This window comes from Mobula hypostoma, chromosome 8, assembly GCF_963921235.1.
Source record: "Mobula hypostoma chromosome 8, sMobHyp1.1, whole genome shotgun sequence".
NCBI lineage: Eukaryota > Metazoa > Chordata > Chondrichthyes > Myliobatiformes > Myliobatidae > Mobula > Mobula hypostoma.
This window is the reverse complement of record NC_086104.1, coordinates 93,197,038-93,222,819: the sequence shown is the minus strand read 5'-3', so window position 1 is coordinate 93,222,819 and position 25,782 is coordinate 93,197,038. Positions and strand designations below refer to the sequence as shown.

The 25,782-nt window shown below is 39.4% G+C and overlaps 1 protein-coding gene across 1 annotated transcript in view; it reads left to right on the top strand.

Annotated features, from left to right (window-relative positions):
- The first annotated feature begins 1,689 nt into the window (after positions 1-1,689).
- LOC134350734 (heterogeneous nuclear ribonucleoprotein L-like) overlaps positions 1,690-25,782 on the top strand; it is a 38,647-nt gene continuing 14,554 nt past the window's right edge. Inside the window, exons 1-7 of the mRNA XM_063056350.1 lie at positions 1,690-2,844; positions 12,386-12,546; positions 14,301-14,538; positions 14,778-14,865; positions 15,644-15,738; positions 15,818-15,890; positions 19,669-19,728. Of these exons, the coding sequence (XP_062912420.1) occupies positions 2,695-2,844; positions 12,386-12,546; positions 14,301-14,538; positions 14,778-14,865; positions 15,644-15,738; positions 15,818-15,890; positions 19,669-19,728 (865 nt within the window). The 5' untranslated portion in view covers positions 1,690-2,694. The remainder of the gene's footprint in view (positions 2,845-12,385; positions 12,547-14,300; positions 14,539-14,777; positions 14,866-15,643; positions 15,739-15,817; positions 15,891-19,668; positions 19,729-25,782) is intronic.

Sequence of the window (25,782 nt, the reverse complement as noted above, 5' to 3'; positions counted from 1 at the left end):
TGGCATTGGAGAGGGTCCAGAGGAGGTTCATGAGAATAATCCTGGAATGAAAGGGTTAACATATGAGGTGTGTTTGATGGTTCTGGATATGTACTCGCCCAGAGTTTAGAAGAATGAGGGGGGGATCTCATTGAAACCTATTGAATATTTAAAGACTTAGATAGAGTGGATGTGGAGAAAATGTTTCTAATAATAGGAGGGTCCAGGACATGAGAGCACAGCCTCAGAATAGAAGAATGTGGTCTTTCCAACAGAGATGAAGACAAGTCTCTTCAGCCAGACGGTGGTGAATCTGTGGAATTCACTGCCATAGATGGCTATGGAGGACAAGTCATTGGGCATATTTAAAGAATAGGTTGATAGGTTCTTGTTTAGTAGGGGTGTCAAAGGTTACAGGAAAAAGGTGAAGAAAGGGGATGAATAAATCAGCCATGATGGAATGGCAGAAAAGATTCCATGGACTAAGTGGCCTAATTCTTCTCCTATGTCTTATGGCTCATTTATTTATTTAGTAAATTTATAGTGATTTTATGTCTTTGCATTATCCTCTGATGCAAAACAATAAATTTCATGCATATAAATATGATTATGATTCTTGCATTTTCTAAATCCTTGAGAAGCCTGCTGTAAGATCCTGGTCACAGACACACGTAGGAGTTACTGCTGCCTGGTAGACCCTGAGTTTTATGGCAGCTCTGAGGTCTCGATCTTCAAATGCGACAGGTAATACATTTACTGTTTTTGTCTCGATCCTTCCTACCTACATTTCAAGTGAAGCAGCAATTAACTTTCACTTCATCCATTTTCATAATCACAGCCTGGTCTCCTCTGCCCTGTGGTAAGCAAATTCAAGTGTGGTGTCAGCTTTGCAGAGGATTTTCATTCCGTATGCTGAAGCAAGCCTGTGTATCCATTTGCTTGCTACCTTAATTCTTCACTCCCATTGTGACCGGTCAGTTTGAAACCTCCTGCTTTATCGAGGCCCAATGTAACTTCCAGGAACAATAGTTCACTTTTACTTTGGGCAGAGTGTAGTGTTTGGTAATCATTAATGAATTCAATAATTTCATGTAATCTGCTTTCTTTGTTTCTGTCACACCTAGCTAATCCTATTGTAAGTTATCCGCCTGTAAATTTAACTCTTTTTTTTGTCTTCATTGATACTGCCTGATCTGCTGGACATTTCCTACAGTTCTGACTGGATTTCACATCTCCCGCGTGTTTCTTATGCTCTTTTTTCCTGCTTTCCAACTGCCCTTCTTTATCTGGGAACCAGAAGGCTTCATCTTTAGCTCATCATTATGGCATCCTGGCCTCAACATCAGCAAAGTTAACCCCTTTTGTTTTTTTCTGTCAGTCCCACACTCTCTGCAAGTTCAAACTCTGACAAACCATATCTGATTGTTCTGATATCTCAATGACGTGAGATCTGACTCATTATTTTATCCACCAACCTGCTATTTACAGATCTGTGTGCTTGCATGTGGAATGGGAGTGGGGTTAGAGCCAGGGTATGGTACACCCTATATCACAAGCTAAAACTCACTGGGTTCCATTTCTTGAGCTCCCTCAAACTCACCAAACCTTAGTTTCTCACACCTCATTTTAAAAATCGTGTGTAGGAAATACAATAGTTTGGAAAAAACCGTCGAAGTCTTGGAGCCAGGTTATTTGAATTTTATTTCAACTTGTTTCTTTCCGAAGATAGATCTTTGACATAAAATATCACCAATGTTTTGTTTCTATAAATGTTGCTTAACCTGCCTAATGATTAAAGCATCTTTCGTTTTAATTAGATCGTCCCTGATGTTAGGAGGTTCCATATATAATCGGTTATAGCCAACGTTTGGCACTGGAAGACCAAGGCTGTGCACCGGTTTCAAATCTTCTCCAATTGTACCGAAAACAAAATATGCTGGGAGTGCTCAGCAGGCTAGGCAACACAGGAACGTAGTCCTGAGGCAGCGTCTCGGCCCCAAACGTCCACTGTCTGCTCTTCCCCACAGATGCTGACTGACCTGCTGAGTTGCTCCAGCATTTCGTGAGTGTTGTTCTGGATTTACAGCTTCAGCCGAAGCTTATATTTATGATTTGTGCAGGAAGAAAACGGAATTAGACAGTTGCTTGACTTACTACGCATTTTTATCCGTTTCTGCTTCCAGTGACGAAGTGCGGCACCTGCAGACGGCCACTCGCGACCTCATAAGCGGGGGGGCGGGATGAAGAGGAAAGGGCGGTGCTCGCGGCTCTTGGACTGACACCCGGGCGCCCAATCAGAGCGGCCGGTCCCCCCCCCGCAGCGCCGGCGATGCGGGAACGTTGCCGGGAGCCACCTTCCCTCCTTTGTCCCGGCGTCCAATTCCCGATTAGCTGGCAGGCCCGCGACCAATCAGGGCCGAGCTGGATGGGGGGGGGGTGCACGCGCCCAACGATCGTCGTTCGGAGGTTGTGGACAAAAGGGGCGACGCGGAGCTGAGCCATCTCCCGAGCTGCTTCTCACCTCGCAGTTCCCTGGACCGGGGTGTCGTGCTCGGACAGCGGCTTTGCAGTTTGCTTTCAGGCGAGAGTCGGTTTTGTGGTTGATTATATAACAGCTGCGGCCGACTCGTCCATTCCCCCCCACACCACCTCCTTCCCCCCTCCCCCCACCCCCTTCCCCGCCGATCGCCGCCCGGCCCGGGACGCCCGTGGAGAATGTCCTCGGCAGACTACTACGACACGGGCGACTACGTGGACGATTACTACGAGTCCTCGCACCACCCGTCCAAGCGGCTGAAGGTCGCCGACAGCGACACTGATTTCGACAGCGACGATGATGGGCGCCTCTGTGGCTTGGATGCCGGGGTAAGCCTGCGTTGCTAGGAGGGGTGGGGCGGGGGGTGGTGAGGGGTTGGGCTGGGCGGGTGGTGGAAGGTGGACTGGTTATGTTTCCTAGTGAAATAGAGTTATATGAACAGAAAGTAAGCACCGCTTGCTTTCCCCGACAGGCGACCCCCCCCCCCCCGGCTTACTGCACGTTGCGGCATTCATCGCCGATTGGTTTCATGCCCACCCGGTCTCGTAATATTTCACCATTCATACCCGCATAAAGCGTATCTTATTGACCCCCATCATCACTTCCATTTGCCTCTTCGCATTTGCACCAGATGTGTCAACTTGACAATTATTTTGCTGAATGCGTTGTTGGGTTGCCAGAAGTTCAGCTGCTGAAAGGGGATGAAATGCAATGTGTATGCAATCTTTAAGAAACTAGGAACTGCTGGGCTGGTGGACCTCTCCATGTGCTCTGGCTGGTTATCATTTGCTGCCACGGGTGTATGTAGAAGGCAATATCTTTTGAAACCCTGTGGTGTCCTAAACCAACGCAAAGTTCTTGATCACTTATCTCCACTAAGCTTTAAACGCCTTGCTGTGCAATAAAGATTTTCTTAAAAGTCTTTGTCGGGGTGTTGCTAATGTTCACTGTGACAGTTTACAATTAGGTCACTTGCTCTACGGCGTTTGTTAGGCCCACAATAACTCGTTGACGATCAAAGTATGAATAAACATAGCTGTTTTGTGATTATGCCTATGGTTATAGTGAAAGGTGGCGTGACGTTACTTTGCTTTTCAGGACAGGATGATTTCAAATTGATTAATGCAGTTCTTGTTGCTTAAACAAGATAAAGCTGTTGCACTGGGTAGTGGAAATTGATGTGCGGGCTAGGTAGCAACTTCTATGGGACATTTTTCTGTATGTGTAAAGTGTTGTATTGAGCAACAGTAAGGAAGAGGTACTGCTGGTCAGACTATTGAAAACCAGTATTTCCCCTCAAATGCACTTAAACATGCACTTCAGGAACCTTGAAGGCCAAAGTCTTTTAATTAAGACCATCATTATTTTATTGACCTAATTTGCTGGAATAAATCTTTCATGTAAGAACTCCTTTTCTGTAAGTTTCCATTCCTTTCTGATTTCCGATGACTCAATTTATTAAAACAGTTCACAAAGGTTTTGTTTAAAATAGCATCCCTAGTTCTGTGCAAATCCTATGTTGTTTTTGTTGCATTTGGGCAATTATCAGTATTGAAGATTAAATTTTATGATACAAAAGGATTCATTAAGCAGCCCACCACCCATCCCATAATCTCTTTGACCTACCATCAAGAAGAATGTACAGCAGCATCAGGACTAGGACTGCCAGACTGGATAACAATTTCTGCCCTCAGGCTGTGTGACTAATGAATGCCCTTCTGCCACCCAGATCTCATCACTAGATTAATGAGCGGTTTACTATTATCTGTGTTGTGCACTACATGCACTTGAGTTATGTCTTACTAACTTATTTGTGTGTGATATGTCTGTGGGTGCACCATATTTTGAAGAAAGATTTGTTTCATTTGTTTGTATATATGTACAGTCAGATGAGAAACTTGAACTTGATGGTTAAACTCTATCTGTAAACTGCAAAGACAAAACTTGCAGATGAAGGTTCCTGGTGAAGGGTTTCTGTGCAAACAATCAACTGTTTATTCATTTCTATAGATGCTGCCTGACTTGCTGAGTTCTTCCAGCATTTTCTGTGTTGTGCTGGATTTCCAATGTGTAGAGTCTCTTAAGGCAAAACTTGCTGTGTATTTGATTTTTTTAAAATAATGGTAAGGACTTTTTACAATTTGGTAAAGATTTTTCTCATTCCATTCAAAGCTGTCATTTTTTTCAGACGTTTGAGAACTTGCATCCTATTTGTATTTTTCAGAGGAACATGTGCTTCTGTAAAGGTTTCATCTTTGGTTTCCATGTTCTAGTAGCAAGAACAGCAGTATCTCTGATGTGCTCTATCCCATCATCTCAATATTCAGTGTTCCTTATCACTATGGTCTGTTCCAAAATAAAAGTAGGATATGCTGGGAACATTTGGCAGATCAGGAACCTTTTGGGTTGAAACCTTTTGCCGGACTGGGAAGGTGGGAAAAACAAGTTGTGGGGGTGGGTGTGCTATAAGTGGCTAGGAAACTGAATATGTAACTAGATCCTCCAGTTAATGAGGCTGGAAATACAAATCGGAACCTAAAATGGATGTGGGATGTATCCAGCAGGTTGAGCTGTGTTAACAGGGAGAGGAAAACCTGAGCCAGTATCATAGATGGGTGACTTCAGCAAGAAATTACCATTTTTGAAGCAGAGAAAGTGAGTTACATGAACTTTAAGATTTTTCCAATGAGTCTAATAGGCAGCAGTGTTCCCAGGTGGAGGATGTTTCTGTTCCTCACCTTTGGAGTGGGTCTCATTGTAGTGGTGCAGAAGGCCATGGACAGGTTGAGTGGGACAATAGTTAAGGTGACAGGCAATTAGAAACAGTCATGTCTGTGCATGGAAGTTGAAGCTCCACAAAGAGGTCACCCAAACTGCATTTATTTTTTCAGATATAAAGACCACGTTGTCAATGCTGAAAGTAGGATACTGCTTAACCTGAAAAGACTCGAAGGGTGGGGTGGTCGATGATGAGAAGGAAAGAGGTGAAAGGGCAGATGTTGCATTTCCTACAGTTGAATAGAAAAGTTCTATAAGATGGAAGAGCTAATGTTGGGATGGAAGAGTGAGTCAGGGAGTCAAAAAGGGAGCAGTTACATAGAAAATAGGTGCAGGAGTAGGCCATTCAGCCCTTTGAGTCTGCACTGCCATGCAGTATGATTGTGGCTGATCATCCAACTCAGAACCCTGTGTCTGCCTTCTCTCCATACCCCCTGATCCCTTTAGCCACAACGGCCATATCTAACTCCCTCTTAAATATAGCCAGTGAACTGGCCTCAACTGTTTCCTGTGGCAGAGAATTCCACAGATTCACCACTCTCTATGTGAAGAAGTTTTTCCTCATCTCGGTCCTAAAAGGCTTCCCCGTTATCCTCAAACTGTGACCCCTCGTTCTGGACTTCCCCAACATCGGGAACAATCTTCCTGCATCTAGCCTGTCCAATCCCTTTAGAATGTTGTACGTTTCAATAAGATCCCCCCTTCAATCTTCTAAATTCCAGAGTATAAGCCTAGTCGATCCAGCCTTTCATCATATGAAAGTCCTGCCATCCCAGGAATCAATCTGGTGAACCTTCTTTGTACTCCCTCTATGGCAAGGATGTCTTTCCTCAGATTAGGGGACCAAAACTGCACACAATACTCTAGGTGTGGTCTCACCAAGGCCTTGTACAACTGCAGTAGTACCTCCCTGCTCCTGTACTCGAATCCTCTTCCTATAAATGCCAGCATACCATTTGCCTTTTTTACCGCCGGCTGTACCTGCATGCCCACTTTCAATGACTGGTGTATAATGACACCCAGGTCTCGTTGTGCCTCCCCTTTTCCTAATTGGCCACCATTCAGATAATCTGTTTTCCTGTTCTTGCCACCAAAGTGGATAACCTCACATTTATCCACATTGAATTGCATCTGCCATGAATTTGCTCACTCACCTAACCTATCCAAGTCACCCTGCATTCGCTTAGCATCCTCCTCACAGCTAACACTGCCGCCCAGCTTCATGTCATTCGCAAACTTGGAGATGCTGCATTTAATTCCCTCGTCTAAATCATTAATATATATTATAAACAACTGGAGTCCCAGCACTGAGCCTTGCAGTACCCCACTAGTCACTGCCTGCCATTCTGAAAAGGTCCCGTTTATTCCCACTCTTTGCTTTCTGCCTGCCAACCAATTCTCTATCCACATCAATACCATACCCCCAATACCGTGTGCTTTAAGTTTGCATACTAATCTCCTGTGTGGGATCTTGTCAAAAGCCTTTTGAAAATCCAAATATACCACATCCACTGGTTCTCCCCTATCCACTCTACTAGTTACATCCTCAAAAAATTCTGAGATTCGTCAGACATGATTTTCCTTTCACAAATCCATGCTGACTTTGTCCAATGATTTCACCGCTTTCTAAATGTGCTGTTATTACCGATGTCAGGCTTACCGGTCTATAATTCCCCGGTTTCTCTCTCCCTTTTTTAAAAAGCGGGGTTGCATTAGCCACCCTCCAATCCTCAGGAACTAATCCAGAATCTAAAGAGTTTTGAAAAATTATCACTAATGCATCCACTATTTCTTGGGCTACTTCCTTAAGCACTCTGGGATGCAGACCATCTGGCCCTGGGGATTTATCTGCCTTTAATCCCTTCAATTTACCTAACACCACTTCCCTACTAACATGCATTTCCCTCAGTTCCTCCATCTCACTAGACCCTCGGTCTCCTACTGTTTTCAGAAGATTATTTATGTCCTCTTTAGTGAAGACCGAACCAAAGTAGTTACTGAATTGGTCTGCCATCTCCTTGTTCCCCATGATCAATTCACCTGTTTCTGACTGTAAGAGACCTACATTTGTCTTAACCAATCTTTTTCTTTTCGCACATCTATAAAAGCTTTTACATCAGTTTTTGCGTTCCCTGCCAGCTTTCTCTCATAATCTTTTTTTCTGGTTCCTAATTAAGCCCTTTGTCCTGCTCTGCTGGACTCTGAATTTCTCCCAGTCCTCAGGTGTGTGGCTTTTTCTGGCTAATTTGTATGTTTCTTCTTTGGAATTGATACTATCCCCAATTTCCCTTGTCAGCCACGGGTGCACTACCTTCCCTGGTTTATTCTTTTGCCAAACCTGGATGAACAATTGTTGTAGTTCATCTATGCAATCTTTAAATGCTTGCCATTGCATATCCACCGTCAACCCTTTAAGTATCATTTGCCAGTCTATCTGAGCTAATTCACGTCTCATACCTTCAAAGTTACCCTTCTTTAAGTTCAGAACCTTTGTTTCTGAATTAATTATGTCACTCTCCATCTTAATGAAGAATTCCACCATATTATGGTCACTCTTACCCAAGGGGCCTCGCATGACAAGATTGCAAACTAACCCTTCCTCATTGCTCAATACCCAGTCTAGAAGTTCCTCTGAAATTCTAGATGGGGATGGAGGATTGTTCAGTTTAATGTCCTCTTTCAGTGCCTGCCAGGCTATGATTGTTCTTAAAATTATGATTTGAAATTTGTGTGTCCAAAAGGTTGCTATTTAATTGTGGGTAGATTAATATTTGGTTTAGAGCTACTGCATAGTAACAGGCCCTTGTAGCCCAACGAGCCTGTGCTGCCCAATTGCATCCGTATGACCAATTAAACTACTAACTTGTACATCTTAGGAAAGTGGAGCACATGGAGGAAATCCATACGGTCACAGGGAGAAAGTACAAACTCCTTGCAGACAGCGCCCACAAAAATTAACTTGGCAAACTTTCTTAATTTTGTTTTGGGTGTAAGCTTGCTGATGAAAAGAAACTTTTAAAATTCAGAATGTGAATTAACAGTACAGTCATGGATGTCTCAGTCAATGCATGAATGTTTCAAGCTTTATTTAGTTATTACAGTTTTTGCTGTAGTGAAAATGTTGAACTCTTACAGAATTTGCATTACCGGTTTAACCTCTGGTAGCAATCCTTTAGCTCTGTAAATTCTTTTGAACTGGTGAATGTTTCTCAACTCATCTGTCATTTTATTCAAGCTATTTAAAATGTGTGTGATACTGTTTCTTACACAATGTAACATGTAAGTAGTTTATCAACATCTTTTTGCATTGTTCATTGTTCACAGGTGCAATATTAATTGGTCCTCTGCTTAGAACCTGCCTGATCTTTTAAAAAAATATGTATTTTTTAGCCATCCCAAAGATTCTCTTCCCCTCAGGCAAAACTATATTTTTACTTTTGGCAGCATCTTGTTTGGCTGTATTCTTCTGCATTCTTCCTTGTGCTTCCTTGGTACAAGATGCCAGGATGAAAAGCAACTATTATTTAGCAGATGTGTTTTATTTCATGCTATTACTCTTTGAAGGCCATTTAAGCGGCTTTTCCTGTTTTTAATTCTCAGTGTTATCAGCTTTTTGAGTGGCTGAATGATTTAGCAGAAACTGCCAGATTGGTTTGTATGTAAATCTTGGCAATTTCTGAGAATCCATGAGTTTTGAACACGTTTTTTGTACAATTAATTTACAGAAACTTAAATGTATGCTATAGTGTACTTTGTGCCTACTCCGCCATTTAACGTAACAGCTTTTTTTAATCTCTGCATTTTGGATCACTACCCCATTATTTCTCCAATATCTGAAAATCTGTCTTTGAGCATGAAAGATGAACTTTTGGAGGAGAGAATGCCAACGGTTTATTGCCCTTCGAAGAAATTTCTACTCGTGATCATGAAAAGCTTACTCCTCATTCCAAAACTGTTCTGTGGCCCTACATTGCTCGGTGAAGGGAAAGCATCCTCTCTGCATCGAGCCTCTTCAACCCTTTTAAGTTTCAATGAGACCTCCTTTCTAAACTATGGAGATTGTCATCCCAGGTTACTCATCCCAGGTTACTCAATCTCCTTGTACAGAAAATGTATCATATCTGGAGCTGATCTAAAATATTTGCACTTTGTCTAATTAAACTAGATCTTAATGTGTTCTCCAAATGCACTCTTGACAAAACCTTGTGCAATTGCAGTAGGCCTTCCTTTCTACCATATCACACTCAATTGTTGGGGGAGGGGGAATAGGACAAGGCAATTTATTGGCACCTTCTTCGCCTCCATGTTGCACTTCAGTGACTGGTGGGTGAGCACACCAAGATCTCTGAACATGTGCTAGATTACTGGGCATTTAGGATGTACTTGGACCAGAGACCTCCAATGCCTCTCATCTATGTACAATGAGAATCAAATTTCTTAAAAGTTGAAATCTAACCCACATTCACTACTCCTGCTGGCAGCTCGTTTTGTACTCACCACTCAGTGAACAGGTTCATTCTCATATTTCTCTTAAGTATTTCACTTCTCACCTTTCCATGTAACTCGGGTCCCGAGTGCCAGCAACATCCTTGTAAATTTTCTCTGCACTCTTTCAATCTTAGTTTCCTGAAGGTGTGTAACCAGAACTTAACATAATAATGCAAATTAGGCCTCACCAGCATCTTTATACATCTTCAGCATAACATTCCAATTCCTGTACTCATTCTTTGATTTATGAAGGCAATGTGCCAAAAGTTCTCTTTATGAAACCTTCTACCGGTGCTGTCACTTTCAAAAAAAATTGTGGATCTATATTCCCAGATCCCTCTGTTCTAACGCACTCCTCAGTGTTTTACTGTTCGCTCTGTGACTCCTGCCCTGCTTTGTCCAACCAATGTGTAATACCTCACACTTTTCTGCATTCATTTAACTGTTTTGCTCACTGATTTCAAGCACTCAGGCTCGGAGATGCCAGGAATGGCCGGGAGTGAAAATGATTTCACTATTTCAACGAATTGGGAAATGTGAAGAATCTGGTATCGACAATCATCTTGAATAAAAATGAAGATTGTGGATGCAATCATTGATAGTATTGTATGAAGGCAGTCCATTATCTACATGCGGTGTCTGCACTGATTTTGTTCATTCTAAAGTCAATCAAAAGAATGTGGCAATGTAGACTAATTCCTCTGATAATTATTAGGAACTAAGACTCTTTTACAGTGCTATAGTAGTATTGATGGTGTTGTAATTTATTCTACATTTCATTGACAATAACTTGTCTATTTTAAACATTTTTAACTATTTTCATGAAACTTCAGCTAATTGGGCCAAAATGTACTGGTCCCAATTAACCAGAATCCACTCTACTGAATATCAATTTAAGCTCTGAACTTGTTACAAGTGAAAGTATTGGTTTTAATTCCAACTTGAGAATTAATTGTTTTACAAGCTGATAGCTAATTGAAAGCGTGTCTTTGTCAGGTACTATTGCATATGCTATTTGCAATTTTTGTGTAACTGGATCTAGCAAAGTAACTCTTTAGTGTTAGTTGGGGGTGGGATGGCCAATTTCTATTGTAGTTATCTCTGAGGTTCCAATTGAATTCAGGCTTGTTTTGGTATCAGGTGGAAGAGCAACATCTTGTATTCTTTCTGAGTAGCTACCAAATTCAACAGCATTTTCTAACTTCTGGTAATTTCTCTCTTTCTCTCCCCGCCCATTCCCCATTTTGGTCTCTTCTAAACCCCTTCTCACCTGTGTATTGCCTCTCTGGTGCTCTCCTTTCCCTTTTTGTTTCATGGTCCACTCTCTTCTATCATATTCTTCCTCCTTCAGCCCTTTAGCTCTTCTTCCATCACCTGTTTCTCACTTTATTTCTTCTCTTTCCAGGCTTTGTGCTTTGTCTTTACAGTGAAACAACTGAAAGCATCTGCAGAGGTGATCTATTATAGACTTTGAGCTGCTCTTTGCATATGTTTGCATATATAGGTTACAAATGCCTGACTTGTGTACTGTGGGTACATATAAACACTTATTTGGGAGTTTGGCAGGATGGATTTATTAGCTGTTTTGATGCTGCAGGCACTTGATTCATGGCTGCATTTCTGATTTACAAACTGGGTTCTGAACATTTAACGTGAACCCTGTATGCCCTTACTGCTTACTCAAGTTTTGAAACAATATTTTCTTCAGAAACTGCAAAGACGTGTATTTATGTGGCTTGTCACCATCTCAGTCTCAAGCTTCTTATAACTGTTAATCCCATTTTTGTAAAGGATATGCAGCAAATAATTTGCAGAGAAGCACTCCACAAATAGTAATGCGGCATGACCAGATAATTTGCAATTGATTTATTGTCGCATGTGCTGAGATATGGTGAAAAGCTTATGTTCACATGCCATCCAGACACATCACTCCATGCAACAGTACATCAAGACAGTTATAAGACTGCAGAGCAACACATAAAAGTTGCTGGTGAACGCAGCAGGCCAGGCAGCATCTCTAGGAAGAGGTACAGTCGACGTTTCAGGCCGAGACCCTTCGTCAGGACTGCAGAAGCTGGTTGGAAAATTAAGCATTGGGTTTAACACTAAAGAGCTGACTTTTAGACATGTATTACTGGCATTTATTGACCATCTAATCACTCAAGTAGCAGCGTTATTGTTTTGAGCTGCTTGCTCATACTGTTGGACGTTTGCCATTTTTTTTTGTTCCACTGAAGGGCTATTTCAAATTGTATTAGGAAATGGTGCTCACAGGTTCCTAGAAGATGAACGAAATTAACAGTTGAAGTATGGGTGATTTCCTGCACTTATTTGTAGATGTTGCATATTGCTACCACAAAATGTTTGGGGGGGGATTATTTAGAATAAATAATGGAGTATATGTCTTCACCTGCTTCTTGCTCTCAATTCCACTTTGGAGTTGTTTCTAATGGCTCAGATTTTATCATGGTTACTAATTTTCTAATACTTAGCTTACTTAACTGCAATATCCCACAAAGAAAGAATGGATGGTTTGTATACAATGTGGGATTTTGAAGAGATGACTGCAACTGCAAAAGTTACTATTAAATTTGAACATTTTAGGATCACGATGGAGATCGGGATCGTGATAGAGACAGAGATCGGGATCGACCAAGAAGCCAGTACAAGACTGCCCCATCACCCGTAGTTCATGTCCGTGCTCTTTGTGATTCTGTCATTGAAGCTGATCTAGTAAAAGGGGTTGATCGATTTGGACCAGTAAGGTAAATGAATCACTTAACTCTGCTTAAATTGGTTGGAAACAAAATAAGGATGTGAGATGTAGCAGAAGATGCAACAAGCAGTCTAGCATCACCAGGCCTACAAAATTAGGAGGAAAATAGTGTAGGCTTTTCCCCTCAGTCCTTATTAGCAGCTTTTCATAAGCTAATATGACGCACTTCTTTAAGGAGAGTCAGCCTGAGATGAGCAAGTTAAAAATATTTCTAAGGGCCAACATAAATCATCATCAAATCAGTTAATGTTTCAGGCAGTTTTTCCTCTTCCCTTCTAAGTTGTATTCTCTGGAACCTCGACACTATCAGTTTGTTGTTTCATATATTAAAGGTAGTATGTTTTCAATAAATTTCTATTCTAAAAGTATTGCATAAAATGTTGAAATCTGATTCAAACATTTTAATGTCCTAGGGTGATGCACATTCTGACCCCAGTGATTGTAGGGATCCTTTGGGGTGCAGTGCTGTTGAGGTCTAACCTTTGTTGCCATCTTTTTTCCTTGGGGTTAAATGGGAGATAGGTGTTTGTAGGGGAGAGAAGATGCCAGCTAATGATCAAGGCTAGAAATGAACCAATTTCCAGCTTCATGGTTTCTGAGATATAGCACTTTGGAAATTGGTGATATTGTTGCTTGATGAGTTCTTATTAATTAGGGAGCCCTGATTCTTAATGCACGAATGGAAGGATTAGCAACCCTGTAAGTGTATACTTGCATACATGCAACACATAACAACACTCAAAAAAAAATTGTAAAAAATAAACTTGAGGTTAAACCATGTATATGGAATAAAATATCGATAAATACTACAATGTATTTAAAACATTAACAGTATTATAACACTTTTAAAAACATTTTTTAAATAGCTCTATAGTGCTTTACAGAAGGGAGCTTTTGGAAATGGATGTTTGCTGGGTGGGTAGTGTCCCCAGATACTTTTTCTCCCCCCTGCCCCCCCCCAAGATACATAACAGATCATAAGGTGATGGTAGATTGTAGTCAATGACCTTATCTGCTAACCAGACAGTTTGTTGAAGTTTCCATATATTATGAGTGGATGCTGTGCCAAACCAGACAGTAATGGTTGATGGGCAAGACTTTACAGTTCAATTGTAATATCACAGTCAATAAAACGAAACCTTGGGTATGAAATCAATTTATCTCATTGTCATACTCAAGCTTTACCTGGTGCATGTTCATGCTGTGGCAAAGTTAAAATAACCGCCTTGTTTTAAAATTTTGAGAACAATAGCATTGGGTTGGCAAAATTTATCCATCTCAAATTGTAGCCCTCAAATGACATTTTAGATTTGTCCATCCATGCTCTTGTTCTTTCCTGATGCTTTTCCAAACACTTCACATCCTTTGAAACAATTTTTAAGAGTTCCTTTTGATGACTATGCTCAATTTTTATTTTGTCTTGTATGGTTTATTATCCAAAGCAATCACAGTAAATCAGGTTGCAGGCATTCTGCCTTTTATCTTTCTAATTAATTCTAATCTCTAGCTGATCATTGAATTTTATTGGCTGAACTCAGCTGAGATACCTTTTGAACTAATAATTTTTTGTATCTTGAAAGTACTTTTTAGCGCAAAGACATATAGTAAATTCATAGTGATTTGTGCCCTATTTCTGGTATGTGATTTGGATGTTTGATCTTTTGCTTTTTAGACTTTGAGCTACAATTCTAAATTTCCTGTTAACTAATGCTAGCTCTTCACAGCTGAACTTTTTTGTTGCAGCTATGTGATGATGTTGCCAAACAAGCGGCAAGCCCTGGTCGAATTCCAAGATTTGCAGAGTGCCCAGAAGTGTGTTGCCTACTCTAGACGACGCTTAGTCACAATTGCAGGACACCCTGCTTACTTTAATTTTTCTACCAGTCAGCGCATCACCCGTCCTGGGGGTCCTGAAGATCCAAAGCACATCAACAATGTTCTTTTTTTGTCCATCCAGAATCCTTTGTATCCAATTACAACAGTTAAGTCTACATTTTTTTAAAACTTGTCACAGTTAATTTCACATAATTGCTCTTAATCCTTTGCAGTATGGTGCACATTGAAAATTTCCTGTGGGCTGGTGTTTATCCTTCAGAATTAAACACTTGTTCAGTCATTTTTATGTACAAGTGAAGAGCAGTTGTTATGAAAAGAAATCTTAAACCTGTTGCAGTTTGCTTGCAATTTTATTATACCAATTTGTAATTTCTTTTCCTTCAGGATGTTTTGTACACTGTCTGCAATGCATGTGGACCAGTACTTCGTATCGTAATATTTAAGAAGAATGGGATACAAGCTCTAGTTGAATATCCTTTTCAGAAGTGGATAAGTGAATTGTCCAGAAGAATAACTTGGACACGTGTACAATCATCTTTGGAGTAATGGGATATGTATGTAGTAGTTTTGATTTTACTTGGGAATTGCTTCTGAGTCCTTCAGCTTGCTTAATCTATCATTGACCTGTACCTTCTGTTGTTGCCAGCTCCAGCCAAGATTTTTCATTCATTGTCTTAAGGGTCCAGTCTAGAAATTATGCAGGCTGACACTCCAGTGGCTCTATTTGGGGGGGCCCCTAGATCATCCGTGGTGTTTTTGTTTGAGTGGCTGTAAGTATTCCCATATCACTGAAAGAAAGAGAATCCATTTAATCTTAAACTTTTATCACTTGAGGCCTTTAGTGATTTATTTCTTGCTTCAAGCAAGTCAAAGGGGCATTGGCGTTCTCTGCAAAAGATTCTGTACACAGGTATGCATCTGTGTAAGAGGACATGAATTAAACAATATGGTCTCGTGTTTACTGTGTTACACATTATGCTACACTTGTTCTGTGCCCAAACCTACTCATTCCTCAGAATTCATGTTTATTGATTAACTACAGCTCTGTGGGATCAATAATGTGTTAAGATTCTCAATCGTTTGTAGCAGTTGTCCTTCATCTTAATGTTTTACTTCAGAGTAGATCTATTTTTATATAACAGTTTGGTGGGAAGGGGATGCAAACTTTTACCAGCAGTGTAAAAATTTACCATTAAAGATTAAACAAATGTTTACTGAAATCCATATTCACTCCTTAACTCTATGCACATTTGATTCAGTCCAAAGTGCCCAGAAGGCAAAAGCTTCTCTAAATGGAGCAGATATTTACTCCGGTTGCTGCACATTAAAAATTGAGTACGCAAAGGTAACTTGAAATGGTGTTCTTTATCTAAATGACATTTCCACTCAGTTTTTCTTGCATATTAAAACATGTTTTTCATCAGCCTACTCGACTGAATGTATTCAAGAATGATAGCGAATCCTGGGACTACACTAATCCTGATTTAACTGCACGAGGTAATGTATGCCCCAATTAATTTGTAGGCTTTTAAAACGTGTGCAAGTGAGCAATTTTGTATACTATGTTAGACCTCCAGCAACAGCCCCTGAGTTTCTAATGACTGAGCTCAAAATTGGAATGACTGAGGTTTTGCTATGGTACAACTACTTTTTTCATATTTGCAATCAACTCTGCCACTGGATATAAGGAGCTTTTAAAGGATGCACCATGAATTGTACTTTCAATAGGTGTGCACAAATTGGACTGGCTGCACATTTTTTAAACAGTGATACTGCATATCTCATTTTGGTTTAAAATGGCACAATTAATTTTCTGCCCTTGTACTACATGGTTTAGTAACAAATAATGTTCATATTTGTAGGAAAATTTAGTGTCTCGTGGTTACTGATCACCTCTAAATTCTTACTGGCACAAGCTACTATATATTGACATTATAATCAGGGACTGAATATTAAAATACATGAAGAGCTTGGGAATTTTGTATTTTGAAAAAGTTCCATAAGAGTTTGTGTGTCATGGATAGTGATGTAAAAGGTGGTGGTTCCTGAGTGAAGCAATTATGGAAGCAAATCCTTAAGTCTGTGATTTCAGAAAAGAGCCAAGAATTTTAGTGGTAACCCATGTCATTTGAGTACTTGTGATCAATCTGAGCCACTCAACTTCTCCCTATTAAGTAATGAGCATCTTTGATTTTTGTTAATGAAATCGCAACTTGCTGATTACAGTTGGGACCGTTTAAAATAAATCCTTATTTCCCTGTTCAGCTTTTACTTTGACTTGTTCCTGTTTTGTTGTTTGTTTCTTTTTAAGCTATTCTCCAGTCCGTTTTGTGAAATCAAATCTCTTCAATAAGAAGTCCAAGTATAAACAACCATATTTGCTTATAGTGTTTGGGGGTAGTGGTATCATCATTCTAATAGGATGAAGATATCTTTTATAGCTTTTTTTCTCATATTGAAGCACATTTAGTCATTATTGTAACAAAATGATATTTGTATGTTTGTACAGTAATTGCTGGTAGTCTAACATCTGTTTGGAAATGTATATTGGACAAAGGTATAGCCACCTGTCTGACCTGCTATGGATGTTTTGAAGTTCACTCGCATCACTTACAGCACTATAGCTACAGGTCACCTACATGAGCTGTACATGCAAACAAGGCTACGGCACAGAAAATCGCAGCTTTCAAAGTCGCACGCAGTACTCAAGAACATTGCACTCAAAGGGGAAAAGAGAACCAAGACCTCAGTTGCAGAGATATTAAATCTTCAGAGCTACATTCACCTTCTGCAGATAAATATCGTCACTGCCGAAAGGATATTGATCTTTCTTGTCCCCTCCTTACTGGAGCAAGACATTTTCACGGGTACATCAGCGAGAGTGAGCACCACAGAGAAGAGGGGCAAGCCAGGCAAACTCAGCATTCATGCACCCTTGCCAACGAATGCCAGCACTTCGCATTTACAAATGACAGCAACCCTGCCTTCAGAAACAGAACAGACTTTTATTAATACTCAGCTCACCTAGACTGCATGCAAACACATCCTCAGGAAACTTGATCAGGAAGGACACATTTTATTTTCTCTCACCACATTCATCGGTGCACAGAGGATATGTTTGCAAAGTGCCTTCGTAAGACCCTGAGATGAAAGTCTGTGTGAATACGTTAAATGCTGTGAAATTAAATTATTAAAGGAAAGACAACTCTTGTAAATTTGAAATGAAGAGGAGAAATCCCCTTATGACTTAAACACAAAACTGGAGACTCCTGTGATTGATTGAATTTGAAGCTGGAGTAACTTGAACTTTTTGACAAATCCAGGAATCGCTGCTAGAAGGAGGACTGAGGACTGTCTGAAAATTGTTACTTCTCAAAGTTAATTGTAAAACTATGTAACCGATAGCAAATACATTATTAAATTGGATAACATCAGTTGTACTGTAAAATGGCCATATTCCTATGCACTTAATGGTATATACTACATGCTTTTAAGACCTAAAATATGAGAATTAAGATATTTCCAGAAGGCCTAATTGATAGCACTTATGCCTGGATTAGAAATTTGTAGTTTCAAGGCCCCACTGCAAAGTTTAGAACCTGTAATGCAAGCTTACATTTTGAGGTGCTGAGAATGAATTGCACTGTTGAAGCATGTTAGTACTTGCAGAGTTATTAGATACAAGTTCTTGTTGAGGTGTTCTTCATTCTTCAAAATAATTTCTTTTAAGAACTCCAAATGTAGTTGTGTTCTAAATTTTATAGTGGCACCCTTATGTGTAATTTAAGGAAGTAAGAGAATAGACATTAATAAGGCAAGCTTAGTGAATGGTTTACTTTTAGGAAGTGCATATGAGCTGTTTGCAGTGGATAAGATCAGGGTATTTCAATGACTGGGTTGAGGCTGCAAGGGTGGTGTTGGGGGTGAGAAATCTGAGTTCTGTAACAGATACCTGTATAGACGGTGGGGTAGAGAAAAATAACACATGTTCCAACTTTGTTATGGAGTGGAATTGAGGTAGATTGAAGGGCTTGATTAATTGACCTAGGAAGAATAGAAAATGTCTCGTCTTGCTGGCTTGCATTGTATTTAGTATTTTTAGGCTTAGTAGGTTAATTTTTACTATACTGTATCTCTAATGCCCTACACCTGTGCAGATTTATCTGTGAACTGTTGTTTTGCAGCTACAATCTTTATTTGATTATCTTGGTTTCGAAGCATGGCTATGGAGAGAAACCAGAGTGTATGTACTAAATATAAAAATGAGAAAAGTCACTGCTGAAGCAACCTGTAAATTCTTTTGGCTTCCTATTGTCTTCATTCCTGTTGCTACAGAATGAAGATGTAGTTCTTGTTTTGCTTTTGCATCAGTGTGGGTTAGTGCTTAAGATCTTTAACACCGCCTGGTCACCATTCCACCAGGGTTCCCTTATTTGGATGAAAGATTAACTGCATTGCACCAGTCTTGACATGACTCAGTTTGGTCTGATTAATTGCTATACTTTCACATCAGTGTAACAGTATCATAGCCTATTTGATTCTTTTTCACAGCCTATTATTAACCTAAAACTCTTTGGTAATAAAATGTGGTGGGGTGACAAGTTATGTAAAGACATCAACTTTAAAGAACTGCCTGATTATTTGGAAAGGCAGGCTATTTTGGGTCTTAAAAGTGTTGGAAACATCACAACTGTTTTGGCCACTGATTTCTGCATTATATTAAACCCTTTCTGGATTTGAGCCAAAAAGTTCAGTATTGGTTGACCAAATCCTTTTTCTTTTAGTGCTCTGGTTTCAATGCATAAATTGGATAGAAGCTACTCATGAGATTTATGATTATTGATTTCTGATTAAAGTAATACTACTTGCAATGAGTTTGAAGCATTTGAATTTGGGCAATCAATGGTGTTCTCCTGATTTGGATCCATGTGAATTTTTTAAATAACATGACGTATATTCATCTTTTTAAACTCTGTATTCACTGATTGTAAAACTGTAATGCAGGGGCGAAGTATCTCGCTTTTGCTGAATCCTCCTGCAAGTTATTAAGAAGGCCTCTTTGAAACTGCTCTATCTTGCTGTTTGAAGCTTATGGTACAAAAACAGGTACTATTTTTAAAATTGTATTTCATCTCTTGTAAAGTTGACAACATACAAATGTACTTTAACTTCCTGTACAATATGATGCAAAAATATTCTTAAATGAGGTTTAAGTTTTGGTATAACTGAGCCTAATTGTTTTGTAGTGTTTTAAACTTCTCTTCCTTGTTTCCAGATGAACGGAGGCGTCAAGGACAGCCAGCCCTTCTAGGAGATCATCCCTCAACATATGGGGGTAATTGTTGATTCTGAGATCTTTAAGGGATTAGTTTTGCTTCTCCTGCCTTACCTTTAATGTGATCCATATTGAAATGAAGAATCAGTGAAATCCAGTGAATGTCACATTGCTGAAGCATGGAACTTGTTTTCTGCCAAGTCTGGAACAGAAAGTGATGGGATTTTTTAATTTGCATTTGCTATTTGATAGGACTTTTTTCCTTGCAGGATAAGGTTAAGTCAGTTCATAAATCTACGCAAGGGGAATTTAATTTTGACTGCAAAACTTGAATCACATTGAGCCTATCAGGTTCATAGTCAAATTTAAGTTACTGTCATCTGTGCAAGTACATCAACGCACAAGTATAATGAAAAGCTTATTTGTGGGGACTTCCGGGTCATCAAGGGAATGACGGCATAAGGAAAAGGTCTCTCGACAAAAAAGAAGGTAAACTGGCCCAAAATTGAATTTAGACAAATACTTAATATTGCATAACTATATCAATAAAAGGGGCAAGGATGATGTCTAAGAACAAGATTAAAAAGTCCGCTCCGAAGGCTGATAAACATAAAGAGACGCAGCAAGGCGATGGGCCTAGCTCCCCCACGGCAAGCCAGGACGGAGATAATGAGCAGGAATCGGTGACTCTGTCTTTGATTCTCGGAGAGATTCACGAGTTCCGACAAGATAACAGCAAACAGCTGGAAGATATTAAAGGAGAAATAGTAAAAACTAACTCGCGGATAGATGAAGCCGAAGCGAGGATTGTTGGAATTGAAGAGAAGCTACAAAACGCAGAGGAAGTGATAGCAGAAATGCTGAAGCTACAAGACCAGCTCCAGTGGAAACTAATAGATCAAGAAGGCCGCTCGAGAAGGGAAAATGTGAGGATTTACAGAGTTCCCAAAGGAACTGAAGGTAAACCTGGATTGATGATTCCCATGGTGGAGAAGCTGCTTAGAGAGAACCTTGATATACCGGCTGCAAAAGACCTACAGATAGAAAGGGCTCACCGCACGTTAGCACCACAGCCTCCGGCAGGTGCCCAGCCCAGATCGATTCTGGTCAGATTTCTCAGTTAACAGAACGAAGGAAGAGGTGCTTAAACGGGCATGGCAAAAGAAAGGTTTCATGTGGGGCAACTGTAAAATCGGTTTAGACCATGATTACGCACCGGGGATCCTTGCCAGACGGAAGGAATATACGGAAACACGGAGGGTCCTGAAGGAAAACAACATCAGATTCCAGACCCTGTATCCAGCTCGGCTGAGAGTCTTTTACGACGAAGGGACAAAAACTTGCGCTACGGTGGAGGAGGCAACGTTGGACCTGGCGGACCGGGGACTACCTATTAAAGTTATCACCCAACCGGAGTCGCTACTGGAGAGGATTCGGCAGAAGTCGTGGCAGTTAGTGGGGTGAGGACGCTCCACACGAACCAGAGTGTCAAACTACAAGGAAAAGCTGCAAATATTCAGATGCGAATGTACAGAGAATACAGACTAATTAAGAGAAATGACTGAAAAGAGTAAATCGGACTTGAAGGTAAAATGAAAACTGGTAACTGAAAATAAACTAGGCAGAATAACTTGAATGAAGCAATTTGGTCGAGACATAAATAGGAGAAAATTCTCTATGATTATTCAAACTGCTGAGGGCCCTCTAACACAGGGTGAAGATAGAGGTTATCCCTCTGAACTGAGGCGGGTCGGTGCTCAGGCCTCACTGTGGGAAGTCGGGAAAAATTTTCAAATGTTATACGTTCAGAAATGTCTAGAGTGTGGTTATATGTCTTGGTTTACTGTTGAGAAGGGATTGCTTACTGTTTGGTTAGAAAAGGAGAGTTTTTTTTCTACTAGAGAAAAATGCAAACTGAATTGGTAAAAATAATTTCCTATAATGTTAATGGGGTTTTGAATCCAATTAAAAGAAATAAGATTATGTCTAAATTGAAAAAAGAGAGGGCACAAATAGCTTTCCTCCAGGAAACACATATGAGCCAATCTGAACATGGAAAATTAAAAAGAATGGGCTTTAAGCATGTATTTTATTCACCATATAAATTGAGTCACAAAAGAGGGGTAGCTACTTTAATATCAAGTACTCTAATGAACATATTTCAGAGACTAAAGATAAAGATGGATGGTTTGTAAAAATTACAGGAAGAATAGAAGGTACAGAAATAACACTGCTGAATGTTTATGCTCCTCCAGGTTGTGAATGGTCATTTTATAGACATATTTTTGACCTAATGGTCAGTTCTCAAGGGGTAGTAATTTGTGGAAGGGATTTTAATATTAGATTAAATCCTGTATTAGATTCTTCGAGAATAGTTACTCAGAATAAACCTGACTCAGAAAATGAATTTATTGATGGAGGAGTTGGGAATTATAGATGTGTGGAGGGAATTACGCACCACTAGTAAAGATTATACACATTACTCTTTCCCTCATTCAGCCTATTCAAGGATAGACTATTTCTTTATCTTTAATACAGATAGACTCAGGATAAAAAACTGTAATATTGCAACAATTGATCTGTCGGATATCAACAGTCTCTGTCTCTAATCCTGGAAAGGAAAATGAGGAAAACACTATGGTGGCTAAACTCACATATACTCAATAACCCAAAAGTAATGGAGAGATTAAGGGGAGAAATCAAAGAATATCTAGACCTTAATGACACGGGAGAAACACCACCAGTGATCTTATGGGATACATTGAAAGCTGTACTGAGAGGGAAAATTATTTCCATTACCACTCACATGAAAAAAACCAATGCACAAAAATTAGCAGACCTTCAAGGAAAATTAAATCAACTTCAAGTTGTAGATAGCAACAAAAGTAATTCAAATCGAAAACAGGAAATTAGGAAATTGCAAAGTGAAATTGACGATTATGAAGTAGGAGGTAAATCAGCTAGATTATTAGCATATAAATTGCGAAAACAACAAGCAGACAATACAATTCATAAAATAAAGAATCCAAAGACAAAGCTTGTGGAGAGTACAATAGGGAAAATTCAAGAGAGTTTTGAAACATATTATCGAGAGCTGTACTCCCAACCCCGGGCCCCCAATGAGCCCTATATAGACAGTTTAGTGAATTCTTTAGATCTACCTAAATTTACCGATTTACAAAATGAGAGTTTATTAGAACCAGTAACTGCCAAAGAACTGAACGTGGCCATCTCTGGGTTAAAGGCTGGAAAGTCCCCGGGTTCTGATGGGTTTACCTCAGAGTGGTACAAGTCCCTGAAGTCACAGTTAGCCCCATTATTACTTTAACACCTTTAATTGGATCTTGCAGAGAGGAGAAACTCCACCTTCCTGGAGAGAAGTGATTATTTCAATTATTCCTAAAGAGGGTAAAGATAAACTAGAATGTGGCAATTATCAGCCAATTAGTGTTCTTAATTTAGATTACAAACTATTTACATCTATATTAGCGTGCAGATTGGAAAAGCTTTTACCTGGCCTAATCTATTTAGACCAGACTGGATTTATTCAACAAAGACAAACACAGGACAACACAAGGAGAACTCTACACATATTAGAACAGGTTAATAAGAACGAGACAGAGACAATGGTAGTAGGATTAGATGCTGAGAAAGCTTTTGATTCAGTTAGTTGGGCATTCCTATACAGAGTGTTAGGAAGATTCAGCTTTCAAGAAAAGTTTATTAAAGTAATTCAAACTCTATATGACAGCCCTACAGCCCGAATTAAGATAAATGGGGACCTCTCTGACTCTTTCATCTTAGAGAGAGGCACTAGACAGGGATGCCCAATTTCTCCTCTCCTTTTTGCGCTATATATTGAACTGCTTGCCCAACTAATAAGACAGAGCGAAATCGTAAAAGGTATCAAGGTGGCAGGGATTGAACAGAAAGTGGTGTTATTCGCAGATGATGTTTTGGTCTATCTGAGTGAACCAGAAAAATCATTTATAGGATTGTTTACACTGTTGGATGACTTTGGGGAAAATATCAGGTTATAAAATAAATGTAAAGAAAACCCAGGTTATGTCCCTAAATTATACACCATCCAAAAAATTGCAAGATACATACGATATTAAGTGGGAAGCTAAATCATTAAAATATTTAGGAATAACCCTGCTGAAGGATCTTTCAACGCTGTCACAGGTAAATTATGGGCCATTAATCTCAGAGATAAAAGCAGATATGCATAGATGGAATCTTATCCCCTTTTTAAGTTTAAATTCAAGGATAAATACTATAAAAATGAATATTCTTCCTCGGTTACTGTATCTTTTCCGTACTTTACCTGTGGAGGTGGATGATAATCAATTCAGGGAATGGGACAAATGGATTTCCCGCTTCATTTGGCAAGGAAAGAAACCTAGAATTTGATATAACACCTTACAGTTAGGGAAGGAAGGAGGAGGTATGGTTCTTCCTTGCCTGAGAAATTATTTTTATGCCTCACAGATAACCCCTCTATTATATTGGTGTAATAGGGAATATAAGGCTAGATGGAAGGAAATAGAATTTGGATTAGTTGACAGTTTTCCTCTACAGGCCTCAATAGCTGACAAAGGATTGATGGCCCAATTGGAAAAATTTAAAAACAGCTGGATAAATCTTACATTAAAAGTATGGCAGAAGGTGATTAATTTGTTTGGAATTAATAACATGTTAAAACTCTTCAGATGGTGTGCATATGATACCGAATTCCTTCCCAACAGAGGAGATAAAAGATTTAAATTATGGAAAAAGAAAGGTCTTACAACCTACCTCTCATTTATAGATAAGAGTATTACAAAGTTTCCAAATCCTGCAGGACAAACATGGCCTAGAACACAATGACTTTTTTAGGTACCTTCAAGTACGAAACTATGTTAACCAGAGTTGTAGATATACAGACCTATCAACAGTAGAATTAGAATTTTTCAAGATCCTGAATTTGGCTTGCAGTTCAATACCTAGTAAATCAGTTTCTCGATTATATAATGCACTCTCCCATGCTAAAAATGTAAACACACTGTATATTAAAGAGAAGTGGGAGAAAGAAGCGGGGTTGGTACTTTCAGAGGAGGCATGGGGGAAAATATGCAGCTTTCAGTGGTCCTCAACTAATTCTGTGACTTGGAGAGAACACTGTTGGAAAAATATTATAAGATACTTCAAGACCCCATATTAGGAAAAATATAGAGATACAAACGTGACGTGTTGGAGAAGGTGCGGCTCCAAGGAGGCAAATCATTTTCATATTTTCTGGGATTGCCCTAAATTAAGTATATATTGGGAAAGTATTCATAGAACATTAGTTAAGGTACTTAGGTCCCAGATACCTCTGAACTTTGAGACACTCTATTTGGGGCATGTATTGTTTCTTGAACAGAAGAAAGATATAAAGTTGCTGCAGGCCCTCTTAGCGGCAAGTAAGAAATCAATCACTAGAAAGTGGCTAAATCCAATACCACCTACATTAGAAGATTGGCACGAAATTATCTTGGAAATATTTAAAATGGAAAAGTTGACTTACTCCCTGAGAATTCAAAAAGAAAAATTTTATCAAATCTGGAATAAATGGATTGAATATATAACCCCAATGCCAGCAGACTTTAGATGACTCTCCTAATGATTTATACTGCTCTTCTCATCAACACAGTAATATTGCTAACGTAAGCACCCCTAGTCTAAATGTTTACTGTTTTTGTTCTCTTTTGGAAAATAGAGAATTAATACAAGTAAAGGAAAAGATTTGGGAAAGGGATAAAAAATGATAAAATTAAGTAAATAAGTACATAGGGATTGGATAATTATGTCTGGGGGCAGGAGCAAGCATGAACAAGTTAGGATATAAACACCTACAATGGTTGTTACATAGGCTTACATACAACATTTTGGACTAGAAGAAATGGTCCACAAGGGATTTATGGAAACTATTGTTACTATGTTTAACAACTAATACCATTACTTAGCCTAATAGATTAGAATTACCACTGTACATAATTATCTATTTAAGTGTCTAATTTGCTTTTATATCATCTCAATGTGTACTTAAGAATGTATAAATAATTATAGTTTTATACATATAAAAAAATGGAA